Source organism: Daphnia magna, linkage group LG3, assembly GCF_020631705.1.
Source record: "Daphnia magna isolate NIES linkage group LG3, ASM2063170v1.1, whole genome shotgun sequence".
Taxonomy (NCBI): Eukaryota; Metazoa; Arthropoda; class Branchiopoda; order Diplostraca; family Daphniidae; genus Daphnia; species Daphnia magna.
In genome coordinates this window covers 1,342,169-1,360,550 of record NC_059184.1, presented here as the reverse complement: position 1 = coordinate 1,360,550, position 18,382 = coordinate 1,342,169, and the positions used below count along the sequence as shown (strand labels likewise).

At 40.3% G+C, this 18,382-nt stretch overlaps 6 protein-coding genes across 10 annotated transcripts; 2 read left to right on the top strand and 4 right to left on the bottom strand.

The window, feature by feature from the left end:
• Positions 1-198: 198 nt before the first annotated feature.
• Positions 199-4,552, bottom strand: LOC116919148. 4 transcript variants are annotated; one of them, XM_032925056.2, is made up of 8 exons: positions 4,413-4,552; positions 3,898-4,046; positions 1,726-1,880; positions 1,518-1,579; positions 1,400-1,454; positions 925-1,018; positions 621-855; positions 199-518 (listed from the first exon to the last, which is right to left on the bottom strand). In XM_032925056.2, the coding sequence occupies exons 2-8, from the start codon at positions 3,983-3,985 to the stop codon at positions 239-241; spliced, it is 969 nt and encodes a 322-aa protein (XP_032780947.2). In that variant the 5' UTR covers positions 3,986-4,046; positions 4,413-4,552; the 3' UTR covers positions 199-238. The 4 variants fall into 4 exon arrangements, with proteins under 4 accessions (XP_032780947.2, XP_032780946.2, XP_032780948.2 ...); XM_032925055.2 differs by lacking the exon at positions 4,413-4,552 and having other exon boundaries at positions 3,898-4,388; XM_032925057.2 differs by lacking the exons at positions 3,898-4,046; positions 4,413-4,552 and adding an exon at positions 2,670-3,857.
• LOC116919138 (tetratricopeptide repeat protein 37) lies at positions 4,479-9,163 on the bottom strand. Its single transcript, XM_045171414.1, has 7 exons — positions 9,016-9,163; positions 8,851-8,937; positions 8,512-8,783; positions 8,256-8,442; positions 6,902-8,180; positions 5,656-6,840; positions 4,479-5,574 (listed from the first exon to the last, which is right to left on the bottom strand). Exons 2-7 carry the CDS (start codon positions 8,935-8,937, stop codon positions 4,520-4,522), a joined length of 4,065 nt encoding a protein of 1,354 aa, XP_045027349.1. The 5' UTR covers positions 9,016-9,163; the 3' UTR covers positions 4,479-4,519.
• Positions 9,164-9,343: 180 nt separating this feature from the next.
• Positions 9,344-12,698, top strand: LOC116919144 (MICOS complex subunit MIC60). Of its 2 annotated transcripts, none has more exons than XM_045171415.1 (14): positions 9,344-9,564; positions 9,630-9,821; positions 9,897-9,958; positions 10,020-10,168; positions 10,228-10,290; positions 10,363-10,498; positions 10,598-10,856; positions 10,915-11,014; positions 11,083-11,226; positions 11,294-11,425; positions 11,486-11,959; positions 12,024-12,119; positions 12,182-12,282; positions 12,338-12,698. In XM_045171415.1, exons 1-14 carry the CDS (start codon positions 9,461-9,463, stop codon positions 12,513-12,515), a joined length of 2,190 nt encoding a protein of 729 aa, XP_045027350.1. In that variant the 5' UTR covers positions 9,344-9,460; the 3' UTR covers positions 12,516-12,698. The 2 variants fall into 2 exon arrangements, with proteins under 2 accessions (XP_045027350.1, XP_032780941.2); XM_032925050.2 differs by having other exon boundaries at positions 9,345-9,564; positions 10,348-10,498.
• Positions 12,699-13,035: 337 nt separating this feature from the next.
• Positions 13,036-14,049, top strand: LOC116919150 (apolipoprotein D). The gene is made up of 5 exons (XM_032925060.2): positions 13,036-13,219; positions 13,306-13,357; positions 13,422-13,457; positions 13,541-13,669; positions 13,743-14,049. The coding sequence occupies exons 1-5, from the start codon at positions 13,091-13,093 to the stop codon at positions 13,976-13,978; spliced, it is 582 nt and encodes a 193-aa protein (XP_032780951.2). The 5' UTR covers positions 13,036-13,090; the 3' UTR covers positions 13,979-14,049.
• Positions 14,050-14,318: 269 nt separating this feature from the next.
• LOC116919154 (apolipoprotein D) lies at positions 14,319-15,360 on the bottom strand. The gene is made up of 5 exons (XM_032925063.2): positions 15,180-15,360; positions 15,057-15,108; positions 14,949-14,984; positions 14,747-14,875; positions 14,319-14,661 (listed from the first exon to the last, which is right to left on the bottom strand). Exons 1-5 carry the CDS (start codon positions 15,309-15,311, stop codon positions 14,429-14,431), a joined length of 582 nt encoding a protein of 193 aa, XP_032780954.1. The 5' UTR covers positions 15,312-15,360; the 3' UTR covers positions 14,319-14,428.
• Positions 15,361-16,374: 1,014 nt separating this feature from the next.
• Positions 16,375-17,439, bottom strand: LOC116919135 (apolipoprotein D). The gene is made up of 6 exons (XM_032925026.2): positions 17,243-17,439; positions 17,097-17,184; positions 16,982-17,027; positions 16,871-16,923; positions 16,646-16,812; positions 16,375-16,568 (listed from the first exon to the last, which is right to left on the bottom strand). The coding sequence occupies exons 1-6, from the start codon at positions 17,381-17,383 to the stop codon at positions 16,446-16,448; spliced, it is 618 nt and encodes a 205-aa protein (XP_032780917.2). The 5' UTR covers positions 17,384-17,439; the 3' UTR covers positions 16,375-16,445.
• Positions 17,440-18,382: the final 943 nt, after the last annotated feature.

Sequence of the window (18,382 nt, the reverse complement as noted above, 5' to 3'; positions counted from 1 at the left end):
GCAGAAATTTTCAATCAGACGAGATCAATTAGTTTGACCGCAGCTCTTTCAAATGTACGTTGCCATTTCCCTCGACCAAATGAGATCAAACGGATCAAAAGGCATGGCTGGAAGACACGTCTTTCTACCACAAATGGTCGCAAAATTTTGATGAGACGAATCCTCAAGAACAGACATGTGTTGAGTCATTAAAATTGCTCAAGTAGTACATGCCATGTATTGGAAATATAGCATTTATTTATAAAAACATAGTAGTGCAGCATACAAGCAGTATCAAGAGAACAGACAATGGCATACAAAACACTGCAGTGTTTTCCACATGTTTTCTAATTACATTCAATTTCACAGATAACTGTTTCGTAGCATCTGTGTTTAACATCTGTTCTTGGAAGGATTTGATTTCAGCTTTGCAGTTATAAATTCCAGCATCTGAAGGTTGTATGAAATGAATTTTGAGTTCGGCTGTGACCTCATCAGTTCTCACAACTTGGCTGCTGCTGATTCGTGTGCCAGAGTTTCTATATTTGAAGAATAATAAGATTTTTCTTCTCAAAGTACAGTTTTGCCGCTTCGCGTGCTAGAAATAAGTACGCAAAACGGTAAAATGCAGTATTCCTTACTTTAAATTGAGTTTAACGTTTCCATGCCACCAGGCCAATTCAACATTCTTCCCATATAGCCCATCCTCGTGCAGGATGACTGAACATATTAAAGCTAGACTGCTGCCCTCGACGTTAGTTCGTTCTTGATTTCCACCAACAATCTTTAAAGATACCTTTGGCATTCGTCCTGCACTTGCATTCGTCAAAACGGTAGGTAGTGCAGATACGATGGGAGAATCTTTCAAATCTTGTTCTTGAAAAAAGAAGCAATAACTACATATGAATTTGGCATCCATAAACTTGAAACAATCTTAAGCTTTACCCAAAACTACAAGTACAACAGTGTGACTTTGTTTTGGTTCCGTATTTACTTGGCATTGGTATAAACCTTCATCAGAAGATCGCACAGGTGAAATCTGTAAAGTGTAGAACAAAACAATTTATGAATTTAGAAGGCTCTCGTACTCCATAGCAGAAGTTATAGGGGAAACTGCTAAATTGGGAAGGTATATCTAGACGAGAGAAATACCATGTTTTTAATGTAACCTTCAGAAAAGTGTCATCTCTAGCATAACTTTCATTATAGCAGGAATTTAACATGCGACTCTATTTGCAAAGAACGTTGTACAACGCTTTAGTAAAAAGAATATCCCCGTCCGAAAGACAAAAAGAATGGGAAAACATTTTGTTGGGGACCGCATTCTAAAGCTCAGAAAATACTATTTGAAGTTCTTATCGCATTTTCTAGAATAACGAAAAGTCAACAACAAGAAAGAAAGCGATCACGAATTCATTACTTGCAATCCCCATAGGTCCGATGCTGACGGATGGATGGATCCCACTCTTCTATCGCTGTTGAAACACGTCGCAGCAATGAGACTGCAAGTATGCGTTAATTTGTTTACAATCAATTACCTTGTGTACACATGATGGCCGGAAGTGAGAATAGCTAAATCTTTTTGTCTTATCCACGAGACCTGAAAGATAAATACATTTAAATTTACGATTATTCAACGTGGCGAACTTCATTTCACAAGACGGTTGATGACTAAGGAATATTTGTTCAACTTGTCTTAAATTTTTCATATCTATCTTTGGTTACCAATGATTAGAAGGACTCAACTGTTTTATCCCCTAAATGTGGAGCAATGCAGGGCATCAAAGCTTTATCGCCTTCGCGCACCGTCACATTCAGGGCTGGACCTAGGATAAGTTGTTGGCGCATGTAAAAACTAGGCATTGGTGATGGAATGGATGCAACAGCAACTGATGAAACATCTGGCAAAGACGCGAAAAATAAAAAAAAGGTTATATTTTGAAATAAAAAATAAACGCAAGTCTACTGCGCTCTTATAATCATCTTGTTTGGATCAACATCCGCAGAAGCCCACACCAACAGTGGCAGCACCATTCACTTTTAATTGACCTGTTTCTGGCTGAGTTAACCACAAGAAGGCCTCGTCAATATCTCGAAATAGAAAAGGTGATGATTCATGGTTGTCCAACGAAGAATCTCATTCTACGATCCTTTAAAACGGGAGTGAGATTCCCCTTCCCCCTCGAAGTAACGGTGAATTAATTTCTAACGACTCATTCGGCACCTTTTAAATGGGGATTGAGCCAGTCAATTTAAAGTGGTAGCGCTCGCTGGACATTGAAACAATAAACCGGCTGGTCTTTTCTTTGCAGTCCTTTAATTTTAGTGTGTCGCCAACAACGTGATCGGGGATATTTATTGTCGCGTGTCGTATCTTCCCACCCAACCGTCGAGCCCATCGTCTCCAAAAGCTCTTAGAAAGTCCCTTTAAAAGTCGAAAAGGATCCGCTTTGTTATTGCCACGAGGCTGTTGCTTTGGCGTCGGGATTATCATCGAGTCGCGCTTCCAACACCTAAAAATAGAGACTAGCCACACTAGTTATACGTATCGCAACTCTTATCAAAAGGAAGTCGAACAATTGGACTGAAATACAAGTATAGATGCATAAATAAAAGTAGCATCTACTATGAAGAAAACTAAAACAAAAAAACAAAAAAATGTACAAAGGAATTCTACAAACATTTCTCACTTTCCAAACAAAGATGAAAGTCTATGTGTTGGTGTCAAAACGTAGTACAAATGAACCTACTCGTCCGTCGCCTTGACGGAGACGCGTGAACTCGAGCGAGACCATTACGGTATCAACACGCCTGGCCGGGACGAGTGCGAGACACAGTATTAGAGGGAGGAAAAGAAGCTGAAAATAAAACCGCTCGCTGTTATACCCACAGAGAAAGCAGGTTTCTCGGGTGCTCATCAACGAGCACCATAGACAAAGAATCTCATGACTCTTAGGCACCCAATTACTCGAACAAATTTTTTCCAATACGTTGGCCTCCGCCAGTCGACCACCGTGACGTAGCGTTTGTTTTTCTTAAGTTTAAACAACGTTTGTTAACCGAACGGGAAGGTTTTGACATACATCTTGTTTATGATGATGTAAAGCGATGTTGGTATAACAACAAAACTTGTTTATTTTTAACTGTTTTGTTCTCCCGGTTCCTAAGATTGCATCTAAACAAAAAGTCGTACTCTATTCAAGGTTTCAAAGCCTGTCGTTTGATAATATGCCGGGCCATTATTCAAACAAAATCAGTGAGCTGCCATAAAAAATGCCACACCGACCCGTCAACTAACGTTCCTTTCAACGTTGGATTTAATGACCAAGTTTTCTTTATTATTTCCTTTCCATTGTTTTAAAACAAATAAGGGAATTTTTTTCAAGCTGCACTGCTGACATCAAAATAAAAAATTAGTTAGACACGTCAGCCGTGTGCGTTCGACAACAACAGCAACGGAAAAGATTAAGAAAGAAATCTGTTAGTCACTCAACACCCTGAAGGTCGGCATGGAAATGTTTGGATTCCGATTCTCAGCTTGACAATGATGTCTAACTTGGCAGTCACGCTTAAAAGCGTGTGAGGCAAACGCAACGACACTGAATTATTATCAACATTTTAAGATGGTAAATTTCTAAATAAAATCGCAAATTTAGAATGAGATTCTGAAAGTTATCTTAGGACTGAGTTCGAGTCGCTCGGTTGACTTGAAGACGCAAAATGTTTTTCTACACAAGAACTTTTGTCGTACTGTTCGATACACTAGCACAAAGTCACTACGTCGTTGATCTCCTTTGACTTATTTCATTAAATTGGTTTCGCGTGCGAAATCGAAAGCAATTTGATGAAATTCACTGAACAAATGTCAGTTCAACCCAACCTGCTATTGCGAAGAAAGAAAAGAAAAATTTCGCTTACCTTCATTGAAAAGCGAAACTTGCGTCGAACAGCCGATCAACCCGGTCCAAAAACAAACCAGGACAAGGAGGTACACGATCGACGTCATTAGCGGAACTTGTAGTGCATGGTGATGAAAGTCAATTTCACTGCAACTTGCACCTATTGCTCTTTTTTTAAAAAAGTTACTGTATAGTCACAACATTCAATGGTAGCACGCAATTCAGTCCACGATGAAATGTTTCCGCTTGATTAGCGGCGTGTGCGGAACTTCCTCAATCACCAAAGTGCGGGGCAAATTGTACAGAGAAAAAACCGTCGTCTATACGTATTAGTTAACTGAGTAAGCACGGGCGAGAAGACCAAGAGTATGGAGACTTGCAGCACAAATGGAAAAAAACATTTTGAAACCATCCCAAAGGCTGCATGCCGTATAATTGGCAGTAGGAGGTGCTAGAAAATGGGCGGCGCGTCATCCAAGCCAACAATCCTGCCAAAAAATGCCGTCTTACATTTTTTTTTTTTTTTTAACTTACCAGTTATTTGGATGTAACAAGACGAAATTAATTTTCTTGTCGCAGTCTTTCATCATCTTCTTTGGATTTGATTCATAAGCTTTATTGGAATCAGAAGCCGAAATACATCAAGATTGGCTCAATAATGAGACCAACCGTCGTTCGTAATGGCCAAGCCAAGGCGTTAGACGGGAATACACCGTAACATCGCATTTGCGACGCAAATGTTCGATCAATTTCTTGAGCCAACCTAACCGTTGAATCCGATCATTAACCGTGCCCGTTCCACTCCAGAAAGGAAGGGCAGCTGCAAGCAACACCGACCATGATGCAGCTGAATGCGGATTACAGTGAACAGCCTTCTGTGCTGTCGTGAGACTGGTAGTATCCTCTCCGGCTAGTAGATAGCCCAGACTGATGAGCGAAATAACTTGCGACATATCGATGGTTTGAAAAACATGGTCTGCGGCCGAGTCACTCTGGCACCGAGCACCAAATGCAATCTCAGCCCAACGAGCCACCTGCACTCCATCAGACGGCCGAGAATGAGACGCTTGGACTGCAACTGATGCTTTAAAAGAAGCCAATAATGTCCATAGCTCAGGAACGTTGGGCAGCATATGAATATTGCGCGCAATTTCACGTTGCCCTTGCAGTTCGTTTCCAAGAAGAGATTGCTGATACGACGACAACCGACTGATGTCTGCTACATAGCGTGGCTCTGTCTGATAAGGTAACAATTCCTGGAAAGCGGCTGTAGTTAAGGTATCGTCTTCTGTTAGCAGACCGAGTGCTCCAAGTGCTAAAAGTCCATAGACGGAGGGTGGTTGCAATTGTGAGCTTTCGTAAAGAAGCAAATTTGCTGCTTCGGCGTCGGGGAAATCTCGTCGAAAGGCGGCCATGGCCATGGCTACCAATAAATGAGAACGTTTCTCGTCATCTGAAGCCAGCCAATGCAAGGCTGCTTCATAGGTAACATAAGACTCGGCATGTCTGTTGGCTTTGAAATGAGCAAGAGCAATTCCACATGCTGAACTGAGCTCTGATTCCTGCAACGTGCCGTACAGTTCGGTGGCTTCATCACATCGATCAAGATAAGTGTAAAGTCTGGCCAAGTTAGCTTTCATCTTGTCCATGCGGGATCTGCTAATCGTGCTATCATCCAAGGTTAGATGTTCAATCCCTGTGGAATGAAAAAAAGAAAACAGCGATTACAATTTTTCGGGTTAGAACAGAAACGGAAAAGAATTGTAGAAATATGCACCGTTCAAAAAGGCTTCTTCGGCTTTCCTGAACAATCCTTGACGCTCGTAGAGCAGTCCAAGTAAATTCAGAGCGCAACTGTCGTCAGGATAGAGAGCGACATATTTGACTAGACTATCAATGGCGACGGGTACAGCGTGCATCTGTACAATACTATAGCGATAATGGGCTGTCTGTTTCGCCAGGGGATCGGCTAGCGTGTTTATAACCCACTGAGCGTAAGATGGACTTCCTTCGCACTGGCCTGGACTACCGCTGCCGATGGTTGCTGTGTGTCGGAAAAGATCCATAGCTTCGGCTGGGCTCAATTGTTCAGCAATATTGCCTTGCCCAATCCACGCGGCGACGTGAAACGGATCAATGTTTTGTGATTGCTTGAAGCACTCATGAGCCAAGTGAAGATCTCCATTTTCCATGTACAAAGCTCCAAGATGAGTCCACGTGGCGGCAGTCCTTGGTGCGTTAGGACTTAGCTCCAGCGCACGGATAAAAGCGTGTTGCCGGATAGCTGGTTCAGTAGCAACCAGACCAAGTAAATCCCAGTGCGAAGAATCTTTAGGCTCCAAAGTAATGGCTTTCTTAATAGCCGCCAATGCAGAAGACTTGTAGGCTGCAGTTTGATCGAGTTTCCAACAGGCTTGATAAGATAAAGCCAAATTATGCCACAACGCACCTGAGTCAGGCAGCAACCTCAACGCAGACAAGAAGAATTTTGGACCCATCTCCATCACTAGGATTTTAGTGATGGGCAAATCTTTGTCTGAATGGAGCACTGGCGGGACGTTCAGCAGCGTGAAATCCGATTTCGGAATATTTCGAAGCAATAAACAGACTTGACCTAAAAGAGCCCATACACAGGCTAAGTGGGAATTGAGTCTACTTGCTCTCACGAGTAAATCAAAAGCTTTCGTGCAGCAGTCCACCGTTCTGCCAGTGAAACCGTCTGTTAGGTAGTCAATTGCCTGATTTAGAACCGTTTCAGCAAGTCCTTTAAGGGCAGGCACATAGTCCGGAGTTTGCTTGAGCAGAGCTTCAAATGCGATTACCGCCTCTGCATTTTCACCCATTATTTGTTTGATGGAGGCGATTTGGTATGACGAGTAAGTCGATAGAGGGTTCAATTCGGAAGCACGCTGGAATGCTTTCAATGCAGCAGTATACGAGCCACGGGCAATATAGGCTTCGCCTAAATAGAAAATCAGATTAGTTCACGTCTAAAGTATAACGAGTAAATATCTTTTATATACCCAAGGCTTCCCAGCCGGAACTATCATTGGAATCGATAGCCATCGCGTTTTGTAAGCTCGTAATTGCCAAACCAGCTTCTTTTTCCTTTTCCGGGACATGTTTCTGTTTCTGGAACATTTTTAAGTGCAGAAGACCTTTCTGCAACCACGCCCATCGACGATTTTTTACGTTACATCGGACGACAACCTCCAAAAGTTTAACAGCACTTGAAATATCATCAAGCAATCGATAGAGTTCCAGCAACTTTTCACACGTTCTTATGTCATAAGGATCCAATTGGAATGCCTTCTCAAGGCAACGCACAGCTCGTTGCAAGCTTGAAGTATTGTGCTGTTGCTCGCCATAAAAAGTTCCCACTAACAGGTATGGTTCGGCGATATCTCGATTCAGCTTGATGACGTTTAGCATTATAGCGACGCTCTTCCCGCGGTTACTGGAACTGTGCCATAACATTTTAGCCGCTTTCAGTAAAACTTCGACGTTTTGTGGGTAGCTTTCACAAACAAGATCTAGTAGCTGTACAGCATCCTCATCACGTCCGGTTTTTTCCAAATATTCGGCTTTGATTAGAAGTACCTTGTCCATATTGCCGATTGGTTGTTCCTCTTCTAACACGTCTAGATTATGTTTGCATTTTTCAAGTTGGTTGGAACGCAAAAGATGTGTAGTTTCCAATAATCTAAACATAATGAAGGTCTTGGCTTCATCCCGAATGTTATCCAAGATCATCGACGCTTCTTTAAGACGCTCAACTCCACCGGTTTCCATCAAGCTTTTGATCAGCATTAATTTCCAAAAACGTTGATCCGATTCTATTGGAACAGTAGACTCAAGCCCGTCGCGGCAAATGTTTTCCACTTTTGTCCACTGATGTAATTCTTGGTACGCTTCACAAAGAATACGTGATTTACGCGTTGCGTCCTTGGTGTTCATGAATTCCAATAATTGTTTAGCTTCCAATGGCTTTCCATTCAAGAGCAACCACCGTGCTTTAGCTAGTAAACCATATTCGCTTTTTGGATTCTCCGAGAGCAATGCATCAATTATTTGTCCAACTCGATCAAGCGAAACATCAATTTCTTTTTCTTCAACAAATGCATGGGCAATGACCTCCAGGGATGGAACATGTTTTGGGTTTGAAATAAGAATTTCAGAAGCCACAGTCACCGCCTTCAAATACTGCTTCAATTGCAGCGCAACCAAAAGCTTTTGCTCAATGAAGAATTTGTCTAATTTTTCGCCTTCTGGGTAAAATAGTTCATCAAGTGAACTTCCAAGCTGCACAAAAGAATGTGATCAAGGTGAAATTCTTGTCAACAAAAAAAAAAAAAAGAAAAAGATATAAGTACTAACAATTTGTAGTGTTGGATGATCCAAAAGAGATAAAACAGGGGACAGTATCTTTGCTACAGATTTGGTTATTTCTTTGTCTCCTTTATTCAAAAGAAGGATTGCTCTGTCAGCAGAATTTTCAAGCTGTCCTAATGATTTGTACAGCTCACATTGCTTCTTCAAGATATTTATATGCTTCACAGGATCACTATACAGATTTAACAGTTGCATTAGTGCAAAACAAATGAAATTCAATAACAAAATTACAACACCTAACCTTTTAAGAAAGCATTCAAGCTTTTTGTACACATCACATAGCTTCTGTGAAAGCTCATGTGACTGTTGACCACCATCAGTAGTGACCACCAATTGATTTCTTTCTTGTTCCAAAAATGCTGCCAGCCCTTGCCAGGCAGTGAGTTGATCTGGTTGTAGCTCTGTTGCTTTAACAAATGCTGTCAAGGCTTTTTCCCTTTGGCCAAGTTCTTGAAAGGATACAGCACTCAAAACCCATGACAAGTAGTTATTCTTTTCATGTTTCAATATACCCTTTACAGAAATTGTTTACATATTGATTAATAACGGAAGGAAGTTGTACAGGAACTTATTTGTTCACCTTACAGGTGTCCAAGGCTGAATTGTAGTCCTTGTTTTTAACAAACTCTTTTGCGTCCTTTAAAGCTTTTTTCACGTCGTATTCCATCTTTTTTTATAGCGACAACAATATTAATATTGATATGGAACATGCATGCGAAATTACTGGTAAAAGATTTCAAATCACCTTATCAAGACTGCAGAGAACCAGATCAGATAATAATCAGCAATAGTATTTTTACGTTTAGTTACGTCGTCTGCTGGTAAGATGATGAAATGGGGCTAAACAATGATTGAAAGGGAATCAGATTCTCTTTCCGGCTTGCGCGTTTGCCTACTCAGCGGAAAAACCACGCAATGGTTTAAAATAACGGTATCATGCATACTTTTTATCCAACAAATAAATACGAGCGTGCACTTTTTCATTGTCACCAAATACTAACTTGTGAATTAAAGATCTTTTTTTATTAAAGGAGTCCATCTGCCATCTAGCGTCTGTGAATTAATACCAGTACGAAAGCCAACTTTGTCGTCTGTTTTCCACTGTCCTATTCCCAAGATTTTATAAGGGTGGCAGGAATAATTTAATATCGCTTTAAAATCTTTAAGTACTAGGTCGAATTTTCCGAGGAATGTGGAAAGCACCTGTCAGAATCTGTTCCCAGTCGAAAGTGTCACTCCAGAATGGAAGACACATTATTCGTCGGAACATAAACAGCCGAAAATCCAATCAAATGTAACCGGTGGAATGATCATTTTATGTGATGTTTAGATCAGTTGTAATCATGGGTTCATTGTTAGATCTGGAAACAAATTTCTCACTATTGCGGGTACAGCTGTTTTGGCAACTGTCGGTGGTTCGGTCGCTCTAGCAAAAACAAGTGATGGATTCAGAAAGTTCTCTGAAAAAAACATCCCTGGATCCTCATTTCTCTACAATCTTCTGCTTGGACCTCCAGTTTCCCACATACCAGTCTTCACTCCTCCTGTCAGGTATGTATTTTTTCCCCTTTATTATTTCTATTTTCATTAAACATGTTTTTTAGTTACCCATATTTTTCTGTCCAGATCTTTGGAAGACGGACTTCTAAAGAAAAAGTTAGAACGAGAAGCATCAAAGAAGACAGATGGTACCTTGAATTATCCAGGTGTTTGTTCTATCCTAATAAACTGGTTCAAATTTTATTATAGATGTAGTAGCTGTTACCCCTACTGATGATCTTGTTGAGTCACCTAAATCCTCTGTAGATTCAACACCATTAGATGTTACAGAAAAACCAATTGATGATGAGAAAACTGAAAATCCAATTAAAGAGGATCCTGTAGGCCTGGATAATGAAGTAGCTAATTTTGAATCTTTTGATAAAATACTGGATTTAAATGTTTTTATTGTTTTCAGGTGAAACTTGAAGAAAATGCAGAGGTAGTGAACGATTCCGGATCCGATAGCTCTGTCACTGAGGTGAGAAAGTTCAATCATCTTATCTTAATGAGAAAACTGAGCGGTCATTCGATATAGGTCACCAATGTTCAGGAAACAGCTGCAGTTAATTTGTCTGAAATGAGTTCTGCTGAATTCGAAACCTTGCTAAAGGAACTTCATGCCAAAGCGTCCGAAGCTGTGAAACAAGCCGTCGATGCACAGGATATCGCTGCTGCTTCGATCAAAAGTAATTTTTAGTTTCATGTTTTCTACAGCCATTGTTTTTTATTCTCTAAAAGGCTGTAACAAATTTAAACATCAATATTTCTCCATCGTTGATTTTTAGAGCATGTTGATCTGGTCTTTAAATCCTTGGAGAAGATCTATGAGCCTGGTCAAACACAAGAAAATATCTGGGAGCCGGTCTTTGTTGCGACACAAGATAAAAATGAAGCAGTGCATGTTGCTGAATCCCGAGCTCACGAAGCACGATTGGCCGTAGCTCAACTCAAAGAGGTTGTTGCTCATGGACTCAAGAATGACCAGAGTATACAAACACCTGATCTTATTACTTTCGATGAAAGTGTCGCCCGTGCTCTCTACAGGTACGCAGTAGTAACTATTTATAATATGGCTGGTACGTATTTAGCAGATTCTTTATAGCTTGGAAACTGCCAAAGCACGAGTGGACGCTGCTCAATCGGAAGCTAAGGTTATGGATGAATATCGTGAACTTGTTGATACTGCAAGGCACAATTTGCAGGTGGGCATGAGAAAATGTATGTGTGTTTTTTTTTATACGTACCTAATCAATTTTTTTCTCTTCTCAAGATGGAGTTGTCCGCCATTCGTCCAGATCTGTCACCCAACTTAAAAACTGAGGGTACAAAATTAGGTGAAGAGGAAGTTAATATTTTGATGGCCCATGCCTATTGGAAGATAATAACACTGCAAAAGGAACTTGCCAAGCAACAAGTAAGTCTACGGTCTTAACAGCTCATGTGTAGGAAAATACAAAACATTATTTATTATTCTGTTATAGTCGCGTGAGCAACAGCGTTTGAAAGGAGCTTTAGATATGCAACGCAAAGAAGATTTCTCGATCCTGGAGTCACGTCTACGAGTCGAGTTGGAGCGGCAATACTATGAACTTAAAGCGAAATATAATCAAGACGTGCGCAATATTGGTAATTTTCGAGTGAATAACTTTCTAATGTTCTCGATGTTTTGATAGATTTCCTTCCACGAAAAAACCCTGTCGGATCAGTTCACGCAACAGCTAAAGCTCCAAGCTGCTGCCTATACTGATCACTTAAATGACAGCCTTAAGACGCAGTACCTGGAACTCAAACGAACGTTTGAAGCTGAACGTGAGCTAGATATTGCGAAATTGGCTGCATTGCACCACGAAGACCTGGCCAAGCTTCACGGAATGGGTAAAGGAATACAAGACGCCATCCACGATCGTGCCGAAAAGGATCGAATTTCCCGTCAAGTTCGAGAGCTCTGGATTGCAGCTCAGTCAATGATGGATTCTCTGCGTAGCAATGCTACTGTTCATTTGCCTTGGAATGAGCAACGTCGCCCTCTTAACTTGAATGGTCTAAACCAGGCGCTTAATAATAACGATGAATTTGCTAGTGCAGTCCTTGAATCAATCCCGCAATCCGCTGTAAGCCAGGGAATTCTTCCACAGGGAGCTCTGAAGGTAAAATCTCTTTGTTCGTCCTTAAAGTTTTCATTGAAAGAAAACAAAAGAAATTATTTATTAGGAACGCTTCCAGAATGTTGAAAGAGTTTGCCGACGCGTAGCGCTGATTGATGAGAACGGTGGATCAGTTCTTCGTTATGCCCTGTCTTACTTGCAGGTAGTATGATTTTTCTTGATACCCACATCGTGAATTCATTTTGGTCAACTAAATTCTTTTAGAGCATGATGGTGGTCAAAGTTGACGCACGCCCGCCACCGAAACAAGATGAAGAAATCAACTTGGCTGAGCTAAATACCTTCGATATTTTGGCTAGGGCAAGGTACGTCATCCATAAGTGAAAATAATAAAGAAATGCTAACAAAGAATATTGGTAGGTACCATTTGGAAAAAGACGATCTGGAGCAAGCCTTGCGATACATGAATTTATTGAAAGGTGAGCCACAGAATGTTGCCACCGACTGGTTGCGAGAGTTGCGTATTCACTTGGAAACTGTGCAAGCCGTCAATGCCGTTATGACTTATGCAGCTGTACAAGCGATTGAATCAATGTGAAACACTTCTCCATCGGCCCAGATTGCATATATCTTTAAAAAAGTTATTTGATAGAAATGGCTGTAGTACGGTCAGCCAATAACAAAGTAAAACAGGCTCATCGTCTGTAAATCTTTATTAGCTATTAACTGTACAGAATTTAAAGTTGTATTCAGTTTGGCAATACAACAGGATGTAACAGGATTGGCACGAGTGTGGCGCAGTTGAAAGAAAACGGCCGTTTTATTTTATGGGGATCAAATTAACTCTGTATTTCAGATTAACAACGTCGTGTTGTTTGCTCTCTCTGTAAGGGTACCAATATTGACCTACGTCTCGTATCACATGGAGTGGCATGTGACAAAGATAAATAATTCGAAAACATACTAAAACTTCATCGTATCCGTCATCTATTACATTGCTCAATGTATCGAAATAAGTGCTGTAGTGCTATCGAATCATCATTACAATCTTTCCTTTTTCATTTATGTAACAGTATGCAACACAAAGGAGATAATGCCTCTTGGGTATATGTACAGAACAATTTGACATTTCTATTCAACTCAATTTTCAACCTCATCCAACTACAGGCAAAAATGTTCAGCCCTTTGAGACAAGTTGTACTTTTGGCCGGCGTTATGGCCTGCATTAATGCAGCCGTCGTTCGTAACAGCCGAGGTGCCTGTCCTCCCTTTACGTCCAAGCCTGATTTCGACTACCTACAAGTATGTTTTGTCGTTATCCGTATCGATCAATTGTAAGCTAGACAATGCAGTTACGCATAAAACGTTGAATTGATTTCTGATTTCAGTATGCTGGAGTTTGGTTTGAGATCGAGAAGATTCCCGTAAATTTCGAGGAAGGTGAGTTTTACATGTTCTGCACTTAAAAGAGACTTTCATTAAAATATGTGTTTTGCGTGGGCAGGAATGACCTGCATTCGTGCCATCTACGATGAAATCGGTAAAAAGAAAGCCGCAGTAATTTTTTCAATTGATTATTAGGTAGTAATTAATGTTATATAACATTTTTATATAACATTGCAGCACCAAACGTTATCAGCGTACTCAATACTGCCGTCTTGGCTGATGGTAATCTGACTGACATCTACGGTTCAGCTTATCAGCCATACCCCGAGACTGAGCCTGGACATTTAATTGTTTCTTTCAATGCCCGTAAGTTGACCGCACATATACCCTAAAGCCTCAAATAAGAAATTTCGAATGTGCCCTACAAAATTAATTGCAGGTGCTGGTGGTGCTGATTACTACGTCCTTGACACTGATTATGTCACGTACGCCGCCGTCTACAATTGCGTTAGCATTGGGGAATTCAAAGTAGAATATGCATGGATCCTGGCCCGTGCTAATTCCCTGTCTCCGGAAGAATTAACGTTTGCTAGAAATGTTTTCATTGCCAATGGTGTTGACATAAGTACTTTTGAGCCGACCTATCAAGACTCAAAATGTGTGTACTTTCCTTAACAATCTTACTGTAAAATATTGTAGCCAAACGTTCCTTTGCATTTCGCTAATAAATTCATTAATTTTGCCAATCTCTTTAATAGTAGTACTTTGACTACCTACCCATAATAAGGAAAAATAATCGAGGACCAGGTAACGAACGTTAAATTTTCGATAAACTCCTTTAAATCAAAGACAATTGAAAAACCAAAGAACATTGTTAACTATTGGTCTTATCTAAGTAGGCTACTACTCGTTCCCAAATATGGTCAATAGCTACTGACTGTGTGGTTCAATTTTTTAGAACGGAGAAACTAAACTTGCTGTACATATTCGTTTGTTTTAACTTTTAGGCTGACAGACAATTTTTTATCTTTCATATTGTATTTTCGAGTTTCATCATATCAGACAATTGCTATAATTTACAAGCTCATTGACGAAAGAGGGATAAACAGTAAACTGTTGCGAGACTTATGGAATGTAGAGGCAAGAATCGCTCTGGTATGTAGCTTCGAAGATGCTAACATCAATTCCAAACTGGGTGTATGCAGCACGGGCAGTAGCCAATTGCTCAGCAGTCAAGGTGTTGGTACGAGCCATAAGCCAGGCATATTCCAGTTTGAAGGCACCGACGTCGACGCAATCATAGACGGCGGTGTAGGTAACATAATCAGTGTCCAGCACAAAGTACTTACCATCGGGACCTTTGATCAATAGACCAAAATTATTATTTTTTTTTTGTTTGTTTTTCTTTTAACATAAAAGTAATAGAAAATCCAGTTAACTTACGGCCGGGAAATTGAACGATCAAGTATCCAGGCTGAGTATCGGGGTATGGCTGGTAGGCTGATCCGTAAATGGCAGTGGCATTACCATCAGCCAAAATAGCGGTATTGACGACGCTGACGGTGTTGGGTGCTATTTTGTGCCAAAATTTATGATTAAAATTTAATTATGCGATGCAAAATGGAACACAATTATCTGAACGTACCGATTTCGTCGTAAATGGCACGAATGCAGGTCATACCTAATATTTAAACAAAGAGCGTGATGAAACCGCATAAAACTCTTTTATAAAAAAAAATTATTCGTGACTCACCTTCCTCGAAGACAACGGGAATCTTCTCGATTTCATACCAAACTCCGGCATACTACAATGGGAGAAAATGATATCAGTAAGCCAAGTTGTTTTGAATTTCACAAGGAATTAATTAGAACTTACTTGTCTGTAGTCGAAATCAGGTTTGGTGGTAAAAGTCGGGCAGAGGCCGCGGCTGCTGCGGACTACCACGCCAGCATTGAGTCCGGCAATGCAAGCGGCAAGAAGCAAGACTTGGATCAAATTGTTAGCCATCTTAGTCGTATGGTTGGATCTGTTTGACAGGTAACGACGAGAAGCGATTCTAGTTGCTTTATACGCTCGTCGATTTTTATTTTGTTTCGTTTTATCTTTCTCATCTTACATAAGCACAAAGGTTACAATGGTTGGAATTGCTTGGTTGGCTTTTATGTACTTTGAGAACGAACCTTGTGAAACTGGGCTCGCCATGTGATCGTTTAAAGTTTATCACCAGATATCGACATATGTAGCGGCCATGCGGGAGTTTGTCCTGTTAATGCCACGTGTGCTTTGTATGATCAATTGCCTCGTGGATCTCCATTAAAATGGAAAAAAATTTTCCATTCTTTCTGGCGCAGGTGCACATTATTCTTTGCACAGCGCAATTGGCATTGTTTTCAATTAAACAGCCTTCACATACAGTAGTAAGTTTCTTTATGTGACGCAAAATTGGTTTATGTAACGATGCGGATATTACGTAACTTATTGTCTGATTAGAGGCATCATGTTTTTGGCAAAATTTTAATGATTAGATAAATCGTCTCATGGACTCCTAGTAACCTACGACATCATTGTGGGTGGAAATTACTGAGTGATTGGTGTGTTTGTTATTGCTTGTCATCAACAAACTGAAAACTTTCAGCAATAGAAAGACAACCTATTTTCATTTTTTGTTTTCATTCGCCTAAATCATTCCCTTTGCAACTTCGGGTGCGAGTATTATAACTGGAAAAAAATATATATATTCAAACGCGACATTCTGACATTTGACTCCGGATGAGCGAACGCAATCCGGACAGCCAAACCTGTTTAGAAACAGTCTAGATTTCAGTTGTTTTGAAGCTTTCGTTACGTAATATGTCACGGTACTCCAAATTCAAAACGCGTGCTTCTCAAACTATTACAAAAGCAACCAGTTTTTAAGGGCTCTCAAGTAACAAGTCACTTTTGTTGATCCCTTTAGCTTGCTATTATCTTTAAATGACATCGCAAATCACTTAACGTTCCTTAACAACTGTACGTCATATCTATAAAACTTATCTACATACGTAAACGTATCTACGTAGATCGTTCCCGATTTTAGCTCAATTTGTTTATTTAAAACATGAAAACAGTAAAACGATAACTTCACTGCTTTTTAACAGATAATTACTTCGAAACAGATGGGGGGAAAGGATATTCTGGATAATAGACACAGGTTTCACCCTGGGTAGTCAGTTGAAATTGGCTGACATCGACTCCAAACTGAGTGAACTTGGAAAGAGCTACATCCTGTAGGCATCGTTTAAAAAGATTAAAGGTAAAATTATTATTGCATTATGCTTTTTTATTAATTCAATAAATATTACCCTAACTTCTTGGGTCATAGTCTGTTCACGACCCAACAGCCATGCGTATTCTAGAACGAAAGCTCCAGCAACATCACAAGAATAAACAGAGGCATAGTTGGTGTAGTCCGTGTCCAACACCAAATAATCTCCGTCCGGTCGACCAGGAAAGGAGACGATCAAATGACCTGAAATGTTATACAAAAATTAGTACATTATAAACCATATTTAAAAAGGTGACCTCACCAGGTTCATCCGGGCTGATGGCAGTGGCTGATCCAGTGATGTTAGTCAAGCTCCTATGTCGCAACGGAAAATGTAACAAGTGGAATTGAATTGATTTAAATATGTACTCACCCGTCAGCCAAAACAGCTGTGTTCAGCACGCTAACTACACCCACAGCTGTAAATTGGAAAACCAATTTGAATTAGACATTTGCAGTATAATCTCTAATTTAGGCTCAAATTTTACAGATTTCTTCGTAAATGGCACGCTCGCATGATGTTCCTTGCTGGAAAACATTTTCAAAACGCTCAATTTCATACCACAAACCAGCATACTAAAAAAATTAATTAATAGTAAAGAAAATGTATTAAAAGTGTATTAAAATGTAATACCGGAATGTAATTGAAGTCGGGCTTGGTCGTTACTTGTGGGCAGGTTGCCCGGCTCGACCGCCTGAAAACGGCAGCATGAGTTCCAGACACGAAAATAATCGCAACGGCTAACAAAGTCGTTATAAATCGAGTGTTCAACATATCTCCGGTTGATTTAGATGACTGCTTAGTTCTGAGACCTCCAGCCGACGTTTAAATTGTTTTTACGCTTACGTTTATGTAAGTTTCTTTATCAAGCGGTATTGAAACATCAGATCTTCTATAAACAATGGCATACGTGACTGATAGCTAAGAACCACTTCAAAGGACACATTATGGTATTGAGCTTATCGCTGCCAATCATCTAACAATTCCTGATTACAAGCTTAAAGAAACAAACTAGAACAAAGTGTTTCTCGAAGTTTCTGAAATTTTGCCAGAAAAATGAAATCGTTCATATCAAAGTTAACATATTGATTTTCTTGAAAGAGAATATCTTTTTAAAGACGTTCTCCTACGCCTATGGAAGTTGCAAGGGCCTGCAGAGCCAAAAGTATCTGCTAATCCAACTGAAAAGAGAAACAGTCCATTCTAATTTGGTCTTGTCCCGGCGGTTGTTGAGACATGCCATCTAGCCAGCGCAATAACAACTTATTAGTGGCTGCACGCGCGAGGCTTTGTATGCCAGTCCCATTCTCTCTCCTTCCCCATCCCCTCTCCATATCTGAAGCTAGAACAAAATGCGTCTATTTGTATATGTTATCAATGATCGTTGTCGATAATTCATTTGGTGCATTTTGGAAAGCTTTTCTGACCCATGTTCATGGACGTCAATGGTTCTCTGATATTCTAGGCATCAATGTCAACGACTGTTTGGTTAAAATTCGGCCGGTAGGATGGTGTAAGTAGGAGAGAAAGGAAGGCGGCTTTATTCGGTCTCCATCTGGAACTTGTATGTGAATGCCTTGCTATCTGCTACCCACTGTGCGAGAACCGTTGTGTAGCATGCTTTCGTGGTTAACCCAGTTACTCCATATCACATGTTTTGTTAAAGCTCGCGTCAGCTTTGTGCCCTCTGAAAAAGCCAGTAACCTATTTGCTATTTAAGACGATATGAAGCAAAACAAAAGAAAAAGAGACAAGGAAAACTACAGTTTATTT